This window comes from Haemaphysalis longicornis, unplaced genomic scaffold, assembly GCF_048455015.1.
Source record: "Haemaphysalis longicornis isolate Haplotype H1 unplaced genomic scaffold, Haemaphysalis longicornis Haplotype H1 scaffold_1, whole genome shotgun sequence".
Taxonomy (NCBI): Eukaryota; Metazoa; Arthropoda; class Arachnida; order Ixodida; family Ixodidae; genus Haemaphysalis; species Haemaphysalis longicornis.
Genome location: NW_027526203.1, coordinates 214,188,987 through 214,202,859, shown reverse-complemented (window position 1 = coordinate 214,202,859; position 13,873 = coordinate 214,188,987). Strand labels below are relative to the sequence as shown.

General features: G+C 46.9%; 1 protein-coding gene across 2 annotated transcripts in view; it reads right to left on the bottom strand.

Moving 5' to 3' along the window:
* Positions 1–6,545: 6,545 nt before the first annotated feature.
* The window catches only part of LOC144141592 (folylpolyglutamate synthase, mitochondrial-like), a 41,056-nt gene continuing 33,728 nt past the window's right edge, over positions 6,546–13,873 (bottom strand). For both annotated transcript variants that reach the window (XM_077673145.1, XM_077673137.1), the window contains exon 12: positions 6,546–7,080. In XM_077673145.1, the coding sequence (XP_077529271.1) occupies positions 7,006–7,080 (75 nt within the window). In that variant the 3' untranslated portion in view covers positions 6,546–7,005. The remainder of the gene's footprint in view (positions 7,081–13,873) is intronic.

The window sequence follows — 13,873 nt, the reverse complement described above, 5'->3', positions numbered from 1 at the left end:
CACGACGAGGCAGGTTTTCCCGAAACCGTTCGTCAAACAAATCGGATCGCTGCCTTACGTTCCCTCAAGGTAGCTCCCATATTTTTAGCGATTTTATTCTGGTCATTGAAACAGCTGTAATAAAATAATCTGATGACGGACAGCTGTAAATCGAAAGTTAGACCAGTTGGTCTGCGCACGGTTACCGGCAGATTGCACACAATGGATGGGGAACAACCTCTACTTCAGGCATTTCTTGCCTTTTTCACCGAACGGAACGGGAACGATGCATGCGTGGGAATAATAAAAGCCGAACTTCACTGAACCCGAGTTTTTTATTACATAAAAAAAACTGACGAGGGCAGACTCTCCTCCGAGTGCACCACTTCGAGTATTCGATAGCCCTGTTTTTCAATCTCACCGGAGTCGCGTTTATCGGCAGCGGCCTTGTTCTTGACGGTAGAGCGGACACTCTGCTTAGACAGGCCTGTACTTCTGGCGATGTCATTGTCAGCCTGTTTTTCCCCATGTTCAACACCGTTAATTACGCTTTATTTATCCGACAGTGAAATCAGCTACCCTGTCACTCATGCCGCTGGTCGCTCAAAAAAAAAAAAAAAAAAAAAAAGCCACTGGCTTGGCTTGGCTGAGCCAACGGCCCGGCGACCCGGCTGCCAGCAACGTTGCCAGACATAATGCACCAATAGTCTGCTCTAGCCGGGTCCGTTGTGAGCAGAGTGGACTCCATTTAAAATGCATGGGGACCAGACAAACCAACAGAAATGGTCTGTTGTCATGTCTCTTGTAACCACGGAGGAATGCTTGTAACCGAAAGTCCGTTGTTGCCGGATCCGCTGTAACGAGCGTAGACTACAGTGCAAAAAACGTTTCCAACTATGCTTCAAACAGTGCCAACCTCCAGCAGAAAATTTTTATATTGCTTATTCTTGAATTTTTCAATTGGGCGGCCTTCGTATTAACACCGTTAATTACGCTTAATTTATCCGACAGTGAAATCAGCTACCCTGTCACTCATGCCGCTGATCGCCCAAAAAAAAAAAAAAAACGCCACTGGCTTGGCTTGGCTGAGCCAACGGCCCGGCTGCCAGCAACGTTGCCAGACATAATAGTTTTCCTGCCAAAATAAACAGAAAAAGCACATCGGGTGCCGGCCCCGCGGAAGTCCGCTATAAACGTTCAGTCGGTTCAGTCCAAACAATTTTCGCCTAAAATTTAGTCTGTTGTAGCCAATAGTCTGCTCTAGCCGGGTCCATTGTGAGCAGAGTGGACTCCATTTAAAATGCATGGGGACCAGACAAACCAACAGAAATGGTCTGTTGTAACCGAAAGTCCGTTGTTGCCGGATCCGCTGTAACGAGCGTAGACTACAGTGCAAAAAACGTTTCCAACTTCAAACAGTGCCAACCTCCAGCAGAACATTTGTATTGCTTATTCTTGAATTCTTCAATTGGTCAGCCTTCGTATTAATTGATAAAAACTTCACGCTTTTAACTTGTGGGGCATTCCCACAGTGGACCTGTTTCCTCTCTTCCTTTATCTTTCTGGGCCGAAGAACGGAAGAAACAGGCCTGCTGTGGGTTTTCACCTGCCTCTTCTGTGAGATGGCTTTTCTCAGTTCGAGTATTCACACGACTCTTGTTTCTATCATTTCGCATTGCTAGTCGCTCGACGTGCTTTTAAAAGCAACTATCTTTCTTTTGAGAACTACTAGAAAATCCCGTCTTACCAGTCTGTGCATGCCTCTCTGTCCTGAAAGCGACGTCACTCCCAGTGTCTGCATCGAGGGTATGGGGAGTAATGGGATGCTGGATAAAGGGTTGACCTCCGTATGGTATGCTGTCACTGTTTCACTGCTACTTTCGTTTCCTGATCAGGGCAGCCGTGACCACTGTTGCTGGATTCGCGGTCCCAAGGTGCGCATGAGGCCATTACATGTTGGCGCAGTGGCCGAGAATAGGTGGGGCCACAATAAATGGACGTTTTCACTTGCCGCACTGGTTTTGCCAACAACGTGGCTCGGTGCTCTCATTGGTCAAGCAAGTCTTGTGTATGCGTGCCTCATCAGGTGCACACTCATCTTGCCCTCGCGTACTGTCACTTTCGGGTGTAGTTTGCACTGCAGTGGGCAAAGGTGCAGGAATTCTTTCAAGCATTTCTCAAAATTACGACACTACAGCACGTTAGTGTGCCATAACCAGAGTGGTTTTTGTTTGTCTATTTGTGTTTTGTTTGTTTGTTTGTGGTTTGTTTGTTTGTCATCCCTTCAGAGAGTTCCTCATAGAGGAACAGGCAACACATGGCACGTTCATTGAAGTGTGCTCGAATAAAACTAATTCAACTCCTACAGTATAAGCTCCCTCAAAAAAAATTAGGTCTGCCAAAAGGGAGTGGCCTGAAATTACTTTGGTGTTGTATAAAAATAAAAATTGACGAGTGTCCGCAGCAGTTATCAGTGGCCAAATGCAGCAAGAATGCAGCAACAGTCACTGATTTTTTACCGACGTTCGTCATGAATGCACAGTACCTTGTTGCCCTCAATTTTCTGCTGTCGACCGACAGCTATGCAAAGTGGCAGGCTATGCCTGGTTTATGCACCGCATGCAGTCCTAATTACCGACCACAGTAGCAAATAATAATCAACACAAGGTTTATTGGCCGCAGTCAGTCAGACCAGTGCTTTTTCATTTGACACAACTCCAGTACATTACTGTCACAAAAGTATGGTGAGGAACCAATTTGTTCAGAAAATGAACGTCGTCCTGAATTATGCAAGTAACAAGTAACTTACAGTGTGCTGCGAGACAAAGCAGGCAACACCCCTATTTGCTGAGAGACCTAACCTAATCCACTACAACATGTCGCAGTCGTCTATGCAGCAAAGCTGGACTAAGTACTCAGGATTTTCGGTTTGTAACTGTTTTTACTTTTTTCTGTCTCTCCTTTTTTATTTAGTTCAAATGCAGGCTAACTGAACTGGCGAAACGTTTCGAATACGAGCTTTTAAAAATGCAATTTTGCTTTGTTTCAAACTTTGCCTCTACCCTTTTTTGTTTTGTTTTGCTTTCTTGTCAGGGCACAGTGTCAGTTTGCACCGCAAGAGCAAAGAACAAAGAACTCGGGATCACGGTAAAAAATAAGGTTTCTGAAGACAGTTTCTTTTCATACAGTACATTTGCAATACATTTGTATATTAACAGTCTGGATATGTTTGTTAAAGCACAGTAACGTGCAATGCCAAACACGAAAAAGCCATTATACACCTTTAAAAATGTGTACGTAAGATAGAACAAGCGTTTGCAAAAAAAAAAAAGAAGAAATATGGCAAACAAGTTCTTGAAAGTGCTGTCAGTGCCAAATGTACTCAACGTCCACGACATACTTGTCAAGCAAGTCAATGAATGCCACTGGCTGTATCAGCCGTTTACAGCAGAAGATGGAATGCCTCCCTTTTCTCAACGGAAAGTCCTGCGCGCATTACTTGGCTATTTTGAAGGTATTGCATTGCCGAGATACTGCATCACACTCCCCTTCCTGCAGAGTAGCATGTTGACGTATGCTTGTTGGTAAACCTCTCTGCATTACCTTCTTCAGTAAAGAGCTTCTCTCTCTCCCTGTCGTACTTCTTTAGTTTGGGGGCAAGCTTTCCACCTGTATCTAAACGTCCCGTGGTTGAAGGCGTCGTCTTTTGGGAGCACCTCATTGTTGCCAAGTCCCCTCTGAGTGCAGGCAAGAACTTTGGCACAGTATCTCAAGAGATGCATTGATACTGCGAATATTTCACCGCCAAAGTTCTTGCCTGCACTTGGAGGGGACAAAATCTCCATGCAGTTGCGTTTGGACACCAGCTTTTCGAGCACCTTGTACAGGTCGTTGACAAAGTTTCTTGCTCCGTGTCGTCCTCGACCCGGTAGTGGAGCAGCGCGTCCGCCGCTGGTAGCGACTCCTTCGTATTCATGCAGTAGCCTGCGATATCCCCATTCGTATGAAGCGTTAAGTGAGGGTCGGTGAGCCACTTTGGCGTGTGAAAAATGTTGCGGAGAGACTGGCTTTCCCAGGGGGTATTTGTAGATGGATTCCTCCTCCTGTTTTGCACCATCTCCAATGGAGAACTTCTCACTCTTGCGTGGGCATCTTCTCGAGTATCTTGTCAACTGCTTGGTGCACCTCCAGTGCACACTAGCCTGACAACATACATGCAGCTCGTCCCCACCTACACGTTTTTCTCTGAATGGCTCCCTGGTCACCAAGGATAGAGGGTAATGAATGAGCTCATCTCCCGGGCAGCCCTCAGCCGTGGCCTGAAGAATAGTCCAAAAGAGGATAGAGCAATGCATCACAAAAGGCGAGGCAAACATCTCGGCAACCTCCGGACAGCAAGAATGCTACTTCCCTCCCCATCTAAATTCATGTAACGGAAATGCTACATACATTGGACAGGCGCAGACATTGTCCCTGCCCTGTGATCTCTTTCTCCACTACATACAGAAGTCACCAGGCCGTCCACACTGTCGGGTATGCGGTGGCTATCCGCACAATGAACGTACGTATTGGCGCTGTGTACGGGTGACCTCGTCTTCCACATTTCTCTCCACCAACACCTTCCCACCTGCTGATATTCCCTACTTGTGGGCTAGCTGGGCAGAAACCCCCCGAAAACCTACGGGCTGCTCTGCGGTCCCTGTTGGCTGCCTACATTGAAACTCTTTGTGCACCTCCGCCAAGCCCGCCACCGTCGGAGGACCGTGAACAACCGCTTCCTCTGAGGACTGATAACTTGGGCTGATGTATAAAGTTTGCCCACTCTCTCCAGTGCAGTCGAGCATTGCATGCAGCTGCACCCGACAGTGTTCGGAAAGATACTTCCACATATTCCTTGTCAGCTCACGTCCTGGGGCACGTGATCGTTGTTCCAAAACTTGATACAATGTGCTGTGCCCAGTCGGTTCCTGCCACATCAGTGTTCCAGTGATCTGGGCTCCATACCAATTATGAGATGAGGCGATGTTGGACCAAACTGACGAGCGGTTTAGTCTTCGATTGATTCCATGGAAAGCGAGCAGTATCATTCCTTCGGGGTGGGCTACGATGACAGGCAGCGAGAGGTTGGTACCTGCGCGAGTCGTTTGACAAGTTCACAACAAAGCTCTCCACTCTATCACCGTTTCGGGCGGGTACGACGTCGTGGACAATTCTATGTCTTTTAGGAAATCCCTGTAGGTCTTGTGCTGTAAACCTTAACATATTCCCCCTTGAAGTGCTCTTTATTCGAAAGGTGCTCCCTTCGGCTAATGCCGTGGTGAGATTCCCCGTGAGAACGTAAACGTTGTCACTGAAGAATAATTCAATCAACCAGTGTAGACGTACCCTACGTTCTCTTTTGCAGCAGTTCGTCCAGGTCTTCACGGAGAAAAAGAAAAGTAGAGTAGCACGGCAAGCGAAGATACTCAAAATTGGATTGGATTGGATTGGACTGGATCTGTAGCTATACCCTTTTGAAACGGGTCGACACTCCCCGAGAACACCCGTGAGTGTCATAGCAGGTTGATTACACTTCTGCACCTGACCCCCCACCCATATTGTTTCCCACCCATGCCATTGTCCGGCTCCTCCATACCTCCAGTCTACGCTTAGTCCGGTCGATGATGGCTGTCACCGCTGATCACGTCCATCACTAGTAGCCGCCGCGTCCCCTGACGGCTCAGTCTGCCCAGTCTCCAGCGACACCCCACTGGGCTGTTGGGGCTCCAGCCGTGGGCAGGACAGCACGACGTGTTCTATCGACTCCTCTTCTTCACCTCAGAGTTCACAGATGGTGCTCTCCATCGTCCCACATGACACCTGCCACCGCCTTGTTTGCAGCGTCCCAGATCGCACTTCGAACAGAAGGCCACTCCCGCTTGCGTTGTCATAGAAGCCTTCACAACGTATCTCTCTTGTGGGCGACATAGAAATGTAGCGCTGGCTTGGCTGCGCCCCTGCCGGCCCACTGCTGGGTTTCCACCTGCGACGCGCTCGCGCACCTTGGCCCTTGTCATGGTTGTGTCCTTTAGGTTACACAAAGCTGGTAGTGGCACTCCATACTTTTCCGACACCAGTTCATGTACATTCAACAACTTAGACATATGCATATTGGTTATCTCGCGTGTCACGAATACGTTGTGCAGGCACAACAAACACTACTTTGTTTAGAGATTTTTGTGTGCTTATGAAAACGTTTTAGTGTTCCTGAAGGTTATTTTCCAATGTTATTGCGGTTCGAAGGCATGCTTCGCGTTGCTCCAAAAGCCTGTTTTGTCGCTACAAAATACTCTTTTTGGCTGCAACATAACCCCTTTTTGCTACTCCAAAAAAACTACTTTGAGCAATCACATTGGTACCTGCACTTGGCTCCACCAGAAAATGTCATTGCTGAAGGAAGAGCATAAACGTGGCCATTCCACGTGCAGAGTTTTGTTTTATACTACAATAACTTCATCGTCTACACTGAAAGTTAAACCAGGCAGGGCTGTTTATAGAAAGCTCTAGACAAAGTAGAAACACATTAATTAAATGCAAAATTCACGTTTTATTTTTCTGTTGTCTCTTACAGCATAAAAGTTGAATAATAAACTTCCAAGCAGTTTTAAAGTAGTGTTAACTGCAACTTTGTAAAAGCTTTTCATTTTAAGTCTAAAATTTGAAGAACCTTCACATGGATATGTTTGGCACAAGCATGAATTGCCAGGGGTAACGTAACCTAGATTGCCATTGTAGTGACTATTTAAACTTGCTGCTACTGCAATTTTGTGCTCATATTTTTTTGCTTTTCCTTAACCAAGCTCTATTGTGCAGTGACAAGCATAAAAAATGGAAATAAATTGAACAACACATAATGCACAACGGCAGCAGCATCATGAATGGAGTGAAGAAAAATTTCCACAGGCTTATTTAAAGGGGCATCACCCAAAAAAACTGTGATAAAATAATGCAGATTAGAAGCAAAAACTACAGCCCGTTCCTTTTGCACTAGGCCAATGCGAGGTCGGGATCCACTAGTGACATGATCCCACCAATGAGGTGCAGACTCCCAGTCGCCAAAACCTGCAAATGAAAGCCATTTGTCAGAGCAAATTTATTTCGGACTGGCCCACTTATATGCAGCCATGCGACATTGATGGACAGATAAAGCAAATCTGGTTTTAGCAGTTGCTAATGCCTGGGAAGCAAGCACAGATTCACGTGAACGGAGCTCCTCCTTCAGAAGTTCTGCCCTGCTGATCAAAGCACAAGGAAGTATTCTAACTATATATACTATGCGCAAACGCAATGTGAACAGGCAACAAAAACTGGCTGGGTTCTGAATGACACTTCCTTGTTCTGACTTGAAATAGCAAGACTCAGTATTTAAACTGCGAAGTTTAAACCGAGAGTCTCTGTCACATACAACGAGCATATTTCAATACACTGCACGCTTCAAATTCTAGAGGCATGACAAATAAAGAGGCAAGCTAAGCCAACCTTCAAACATAACACAATGCATGGGATTCCAGCAGTCTTCATTAACCTATAAGCACTACATTTTCTTCTACCCACCGTGGTGGCACAGTGGCTAAGGCATTGTGCTGCTGAGCATGAGGACGCGGGTTCGATTCCCGGCCGCCACCGCCGCTTCTCTGATGGAGGCGACAAGCAAAAACGCCCGTGTGTACGAGATTTCGGCGCACGCTAAAGATCCCCAGGTGGTCAAAATTAATCCAGAGCCCCCCACTACGGCGCGCCTCATCGCCTGCATAGCGTCAGCGCATTAAACCCTACAATTAATCAACCATTTCCTTCTAAAGGAAAACCAGAAAGTTAATCACCTGCGATGCCACCTGCACTTAAAGGAGCCTTGAAGACGAAACACAACTTTGTTCAGCTTGAAAAAACTAGACTTTGGTAGCTCACTCAGCTCCACTCCAGTCACAAAAGACTTTTTTTCAACCGAAATAACGCAAGAAACAGCGAAAAATTTTCAAATTTCGTGCCACAGTGGTGTAATATGGGCAGGAGTGACGTGTTATGGGCCAGCACCAAAAACAGGTTCATCGTGTGTTAACTGCACGTTAGCATTCAAGTGATATGATCATACGAAACTAGAGGCCCCACTACAATTGCCCAGTCATGTTTCTTGGCAATGGCTTACATCGGCAGCCGCCTATCACAGACAAGATTCTGGGACATCGGAGAAAATCACCAGTAAGTGGCTGTGGAGTTGCCACAGTTGAATGTGTTTTCTTTAATATTTCGATTGTTTGTTAAAAGTTTGTGATCATATTGGTATTGTTGTTATTGAGACAAATAGCCTTTTTAATCAACCGAACCTGTTGTCTTTGCGGCCTCTTTACAAGGAGCCCTGAAATGCTTCTATAGCATCTTTCAAATTCTACATCTGTTTTTCATGTCATGAAAAGGTAGCTGTAAAAGAAAGAATGATTGAGATCAATGCAAAAATCAAAAATTTAATCAATTATGAAATGTAGAAGTGCCATAATATGGTGAAAGCAATCTGAATGGCAAGAACATTATGTGATGTTGCGCAAGCTCGAAGCCTATGGTGACCTGACCTGGCAAGCCTCTGTGCTTCTTGGCGGCATTTTTTAACATGCTAATGCTGACTCCTTGTTTCTCATGCTGTAGGTGAGGTATTTGTTGGGCAGCTTTGATGATGCTAATCTGCCGCCAAGATATTGCAAGGAATGGTGACGACCTGTTCGGCAGTGCAGTAGCGACATGACAATCGTTACAAACAGAGGCGCCCCGACTGAACAGCCATGCACATCATTAGTTTTACTCACAAATGCAGACAAATACAGCAATTGTATGGACGTGTCACCGCCGCTTCAAAAGCTGTTTCGAGTCATCTCATCTCGGGGTGCCATCTCGTAATGAACAATTAAGCTGCACTGTTTTAGGCTTATTGGCACCAGTGCAGTGAGTATTACACACCTGCAGGCACAGCCATTGTTAGCCCATACTGTGGAGACGTGTAACCAAACTTTAGACCAGGGGTTCTCAAGCATGTTGGTCCCAGGGAACCTTGCTAAGTTCCGTTAAGTGCCAAGGAACCCCCCCGCCCCCCTCCTCCCGCCATTTTTCATTCCGTTCCTGCTACATTAACGTGCAATAAATTCAAAAGCAAGCAAGGGTATCGTTTTTTTCCCGTCGACTTTACGCGAATGCGTACGCTAGCGGCACCTATCTCCAAACAGGAGAAATGCGCATGGGGGTAATATAAGACTGAAATTCAAGGTCAATAGTTTAACCATGTGGCCCGTTGTCGGAGTCTGGCTGGCTACAAGCTGCTGGCGAGATTTATTGCGCAGCTCGCGCGTTTCTGTTATGCGCCGAGATGTGCTTATTGACACTCGGGCGTGAGTAATGGAGGTTCCTTAGATCGATCGCACCTCAAGTTCACCATATAAGACTTTGCGACTGCGGAACAAGGGAAAATTTATCAGTGGCTCGCGGAACCCTGAGGAGGGGCCTGCGGAACCCCTAGGTTCCGCGGAACCCACTTTGAGAAACCATGCTTTAGACAAAGGCAGCCTGAAGGGAAGCAAAGGTATTGCACGGCATAGTAAGCCGCCACTTGCACGTTTTTAGAAAACAAAACAGATCATAGCTTTCTTTTGCTTGGTGAACATTATGGCATAACTTATTACAACCTAGCTAGCCACAAGACTCAGTGCCAGCTTGTACAGTTGTGGGGATCCGCTTGATCCCCTTTCCTCCTCCCACGAGCGCGATGTTCGAACGAGCACGCTTTCCCGCGCACGTGACGTCACCTCGCAGGCCGACGCGCCGGCAGGCACCGACTGTCCTTAAAGGCCAACTGCACTCAAAATTTTTTTTGTCCAAATAAGTAGTCTATGCTCTTAAAATCACCATGGCGAAATCCTTAGCTTCGTAATCACAAAGAGCGCTAGGTACCGCCGTTCAAAGTACCTCCGAGCAGACGACGTTTGCACCTGGCGGAGAGTCGCCGTAACAAGTTCCGAGCGGCCTGTGACGGAGGTTGGGGAACCTGTCCCGTGAAGCTCGCGCTTCTCCGGCGACTTGCAGGGCGCTCCGCCGGGCGCAGGGATACGTTCGCCCGGGGTTTCTCTGCTACACCAGCGCGCTGTACTGGCATCGCCATCAAATGTTTAAACTAACCGCATAGGCAGTAATATCCCCCATTTTTCTCAATGCAAAAAACAAAAATGATTAGAAGCCTAAACCTATTCAGGCGCTTGCGAACGTGTTGGAGTTAGCAAAACTCTTTTTACTTGAAAATAATATTTTTACTCGAAGAAAAAAATAGCGCGAAAGGAGCACTTGCCTTACATTTGTCATTCCTATTGCATTTACCACAAAAAAAAAAAAGATATATTATAAATTATTGACCACTTGCACTTCCGCGTCCAATATTGGCCTCATTTGGGCTGGCCCAACGCCACCTCTATCCTTTAGACTTCCAAAAGTTTTACGACCCAAATAGAGTTCTTGTACACGCGGCTATAAACATTTGTGCGACTTTTGTCTCGCTAGCTAAGTGAACCAAAATCAGCCTTTCTCGTAGTAACAAATACACCCGCACAAATATTGGCCATCGTATTTGAGAAGTGCGAAAACTAAACTGCTCCTCTCCTAAACAATAGATTATATTTTTGTTCGATTCCCAAGTGAAGTATTTACTTTGAGCGTTAGATTTAGTTTATTTGCAAGTAAAATGTTTTCAACAATACCTGTCTCTGGTTAAAGTAGAAAACAGCGTAGATAGGAAGTGTTTTCCTGTTTTAGTGCGTCATTTGGCTCTGGAGGCGGGCTTATAGTTTCAGATCCCTTTTATAATTCGATTCTCGATGTGCACACAGGGGAAAAAATAGTGGGCCGATATTCACGAAGCTGCTTGTATGTAATGTATAGTAGAAATAGTGATTTATCTCCGCCCGCGTGCGATTTGTTCCCTTCAGAGAGGGCGACGTGATAGCCGAGGGGTCGGCTATAATAAAAGCTGCTTTTCGATATTGTATACGAGCAAATAGCTTTGTAAATTAGGGTCCGTTTTTTTACTTGCTATGCCAAAAATTGCCATTCCGGCAGTTATTATGATGGAAAAAATTACTGTCGGGTGGTCTACTTCATCTCGATTGATAGCAACGGGATGCCGGTATTGTGCCCAACTCCATTATCATGGGCAAACGTTAGTGGAAGTTCTTCTGTGGAAATAAAAAAGCGAAACGCGGCGCTACCACGCGCATTTGAAGGCGGCTCTGAGCGGCCGCCGGCTCTGGCGCGGTCGCTTCCGTTTCCTCACGTACGTCACGTCCGGCCGCCGCTATGGCCGCCTTTTCTATTCAGTTTCGGTTCCGAAAACGCGAATGTCGCGAGCCGTTTTCGTCGCGCGCATTGATGTTTTAAGCGCAATATTTTGCATTCCACACCCTTTTTATATGAACTGTTAGGTGACATTATTTTTACGTTGTCGAAAATTTGAGTGCAGTTGGCCTTCAAAGGCCAACTGCACTCAAAATTTTTTTTTGTCCAAATAAGTAGTCTATGCTCTTAAAATCACCATGGCGAAATCCTTGGCTTCGTAATCACAGAGAGCGCTAGGTACCGCCGTTCAAAGTACCTCCGAGCAGACGACGTTTGCACCTGGCGGAGAGTCGCCGTAACAAGTTCCGAGCGGCCTGTGACGGAGGTTGGGGAACCTGTCCCGTGAAGCTCGCGATTCTCCGGCGACTTGCAGGGCGCTCTGCCGGCGCAGGGATGCGTTCGCCCAGGGTTTCTCTGCTACACCAGTGCGCTGTACCGGCGTCGCCATCAAATGTTTAAACTAACCGCATAGGCAGTAATATCCCCCATTTTTCTCAATGCAAAGAAAAAATGATTAGAAGCCTAAACCTATTCAGGCGCTTGCGAACGTGTTGGAGTTAGCAAAACTCTTTTTACTTAAAAATAATATTTTTACTCAAAGAAAAAAATAGCGCGAAAGGAGCACTTGCCTTATATTTGTCATTCCTATTGCATTTACCACAGAAAAAAAATATTATAAATTATTGACCACTTACACTTCCGCGTCCAATATTGGCCTCATTTGGGTTGGCCCAACGCCACCTCTATCCTTCAGACATTTCCAAAAGTTTTACGACCCAAATAGAGTTCTTGTATACACGGCTATAAACATTTGTGCGACTTTTGTCTCCCTTGAAGTGAACCAAAATCAGCCTTTCTCGTAGTAACAAATACACCCGCACAAATATTGGCCGTCGTATTTGGGAAGTGCGAAAACTAAACTGCTCCTCTCCTAAACAATAGATTATATTTTTGTTCGATTCCCAAGTGAAGTATTTACTCTGAGCGTTAGATTTAGTTTATTTGAAAGTAAAACGTTTTCAACAGTACCTGTCTCTGGTTAAAGTAGAAAACAGCGGTAGATAGGAAGTGTTTTCGTGTTTTAGTGCGTCATTTAGCCCTGGAGGCGGGCTTATAGTTTCAGATCCCTTTTATAATTCGATTCTCAATGTGCACACAGGGGAAAAAATACTGGGCCGATATTCACGAAGCTGTTTGCATGTAATGTATAGTAGAAATAGTGATTTATCTCCGCCCGCGTGCGATTTTTTCCCTTCAAAGAGGGCGACGTGATAGCCGAGGGGTCGGCTATAATAAAAGCTGCTTTTCGATATCGTATACGAGCAAATAGCTTTGTAAATCAGGGTCCGGTTTTTACTTGCAATGCCGAAAATTGCTATTCCGGCAGTTATTATGATGGAAAAAATTACTGTCGGGCGGTCTACTTCATCTCGATTGATAGCAACGGGATGCCGAAATTGCGCTCAACTCCATTATCATGGGCAAACGTTAGTGGAAGTTCTTCTGTGGAAATAAAAAAGGGAAACGCGGCGCTACCACGCGCATTTGAAGGCGGCTCTGAGCGGCCGGCGGCTCTGAGCGGCCGGCGGCTCTGGCGCGGTCGCTTCCGTTCCCTCACGTACGTCACGTCCGGCCGCCGCTATGGCCGCCTTTTCTATTCAGTTTCGGTTCCGAAAACGCGAATGTCGCGAGCCGTTTGCGTCGCGCGCGTTGATGTTTGAAGCACGGTATTTTGCATTTCGCACCCTTTTTATATGAACTGTTAAGTGACATTATTTTTACGTTGTCGAAAATTTGAGTGCAGTTGGCCTTTAACGCCGCTGTCGCTCCTCCTCGCCCGGGAACCTGCCTCCTCTCCCCCGCTCCTTATAAGCACGACGCGCGCGCTTCGCGCTCTCTCTTGCTCCGGCTCTGGCCCCATGGATAGGGGAGATGGGGGAATGGAGGAGATGGGAGTCGGATACCGGGGCGCTCCTTGTCCCAGGCTGGCTCGTTTCCTCCCTGCCGCGCTGGCCGGTCAGGCGCTGTTTGGCCCTAATCGGACGCGCAGAGTAGGCCTCTGGTCACCTTGAGAGCGGCCCGCGTGCAACCTCGGCCATGGTCGCCTGTTTGGGCGACGCCGTAGGACGCGCATCGGTACAGTGTAGTTCTTAACCCGGTCTTGGCGTTATTATGCACTGTACGACTCGGCCAATAAACCCCCTGGTTCGTCCTGGCCCTTTGGAGCCCGTCGTCGCCTGTGTCGGTGAGTCGAACCCGTCGCGGCGTCTCTCTTGTGGACGCCGCGAACCTCTCTGGGGCATTTTGGATGGGTTATTCCCAGGCGTGGGGAACACCCTGAACCCCACTTAGCCCGCAAGGGACCATCGAGCCCACATTGGCGCTCAATGTCTCTAACGAAGCTAGCCGGGGTCATTTGTTTCCCGTAGCTGGGCCCATTATGCCCACACAGTGGATCCCCTTTCATACGTTTTTCACCGGAACGGGGCAA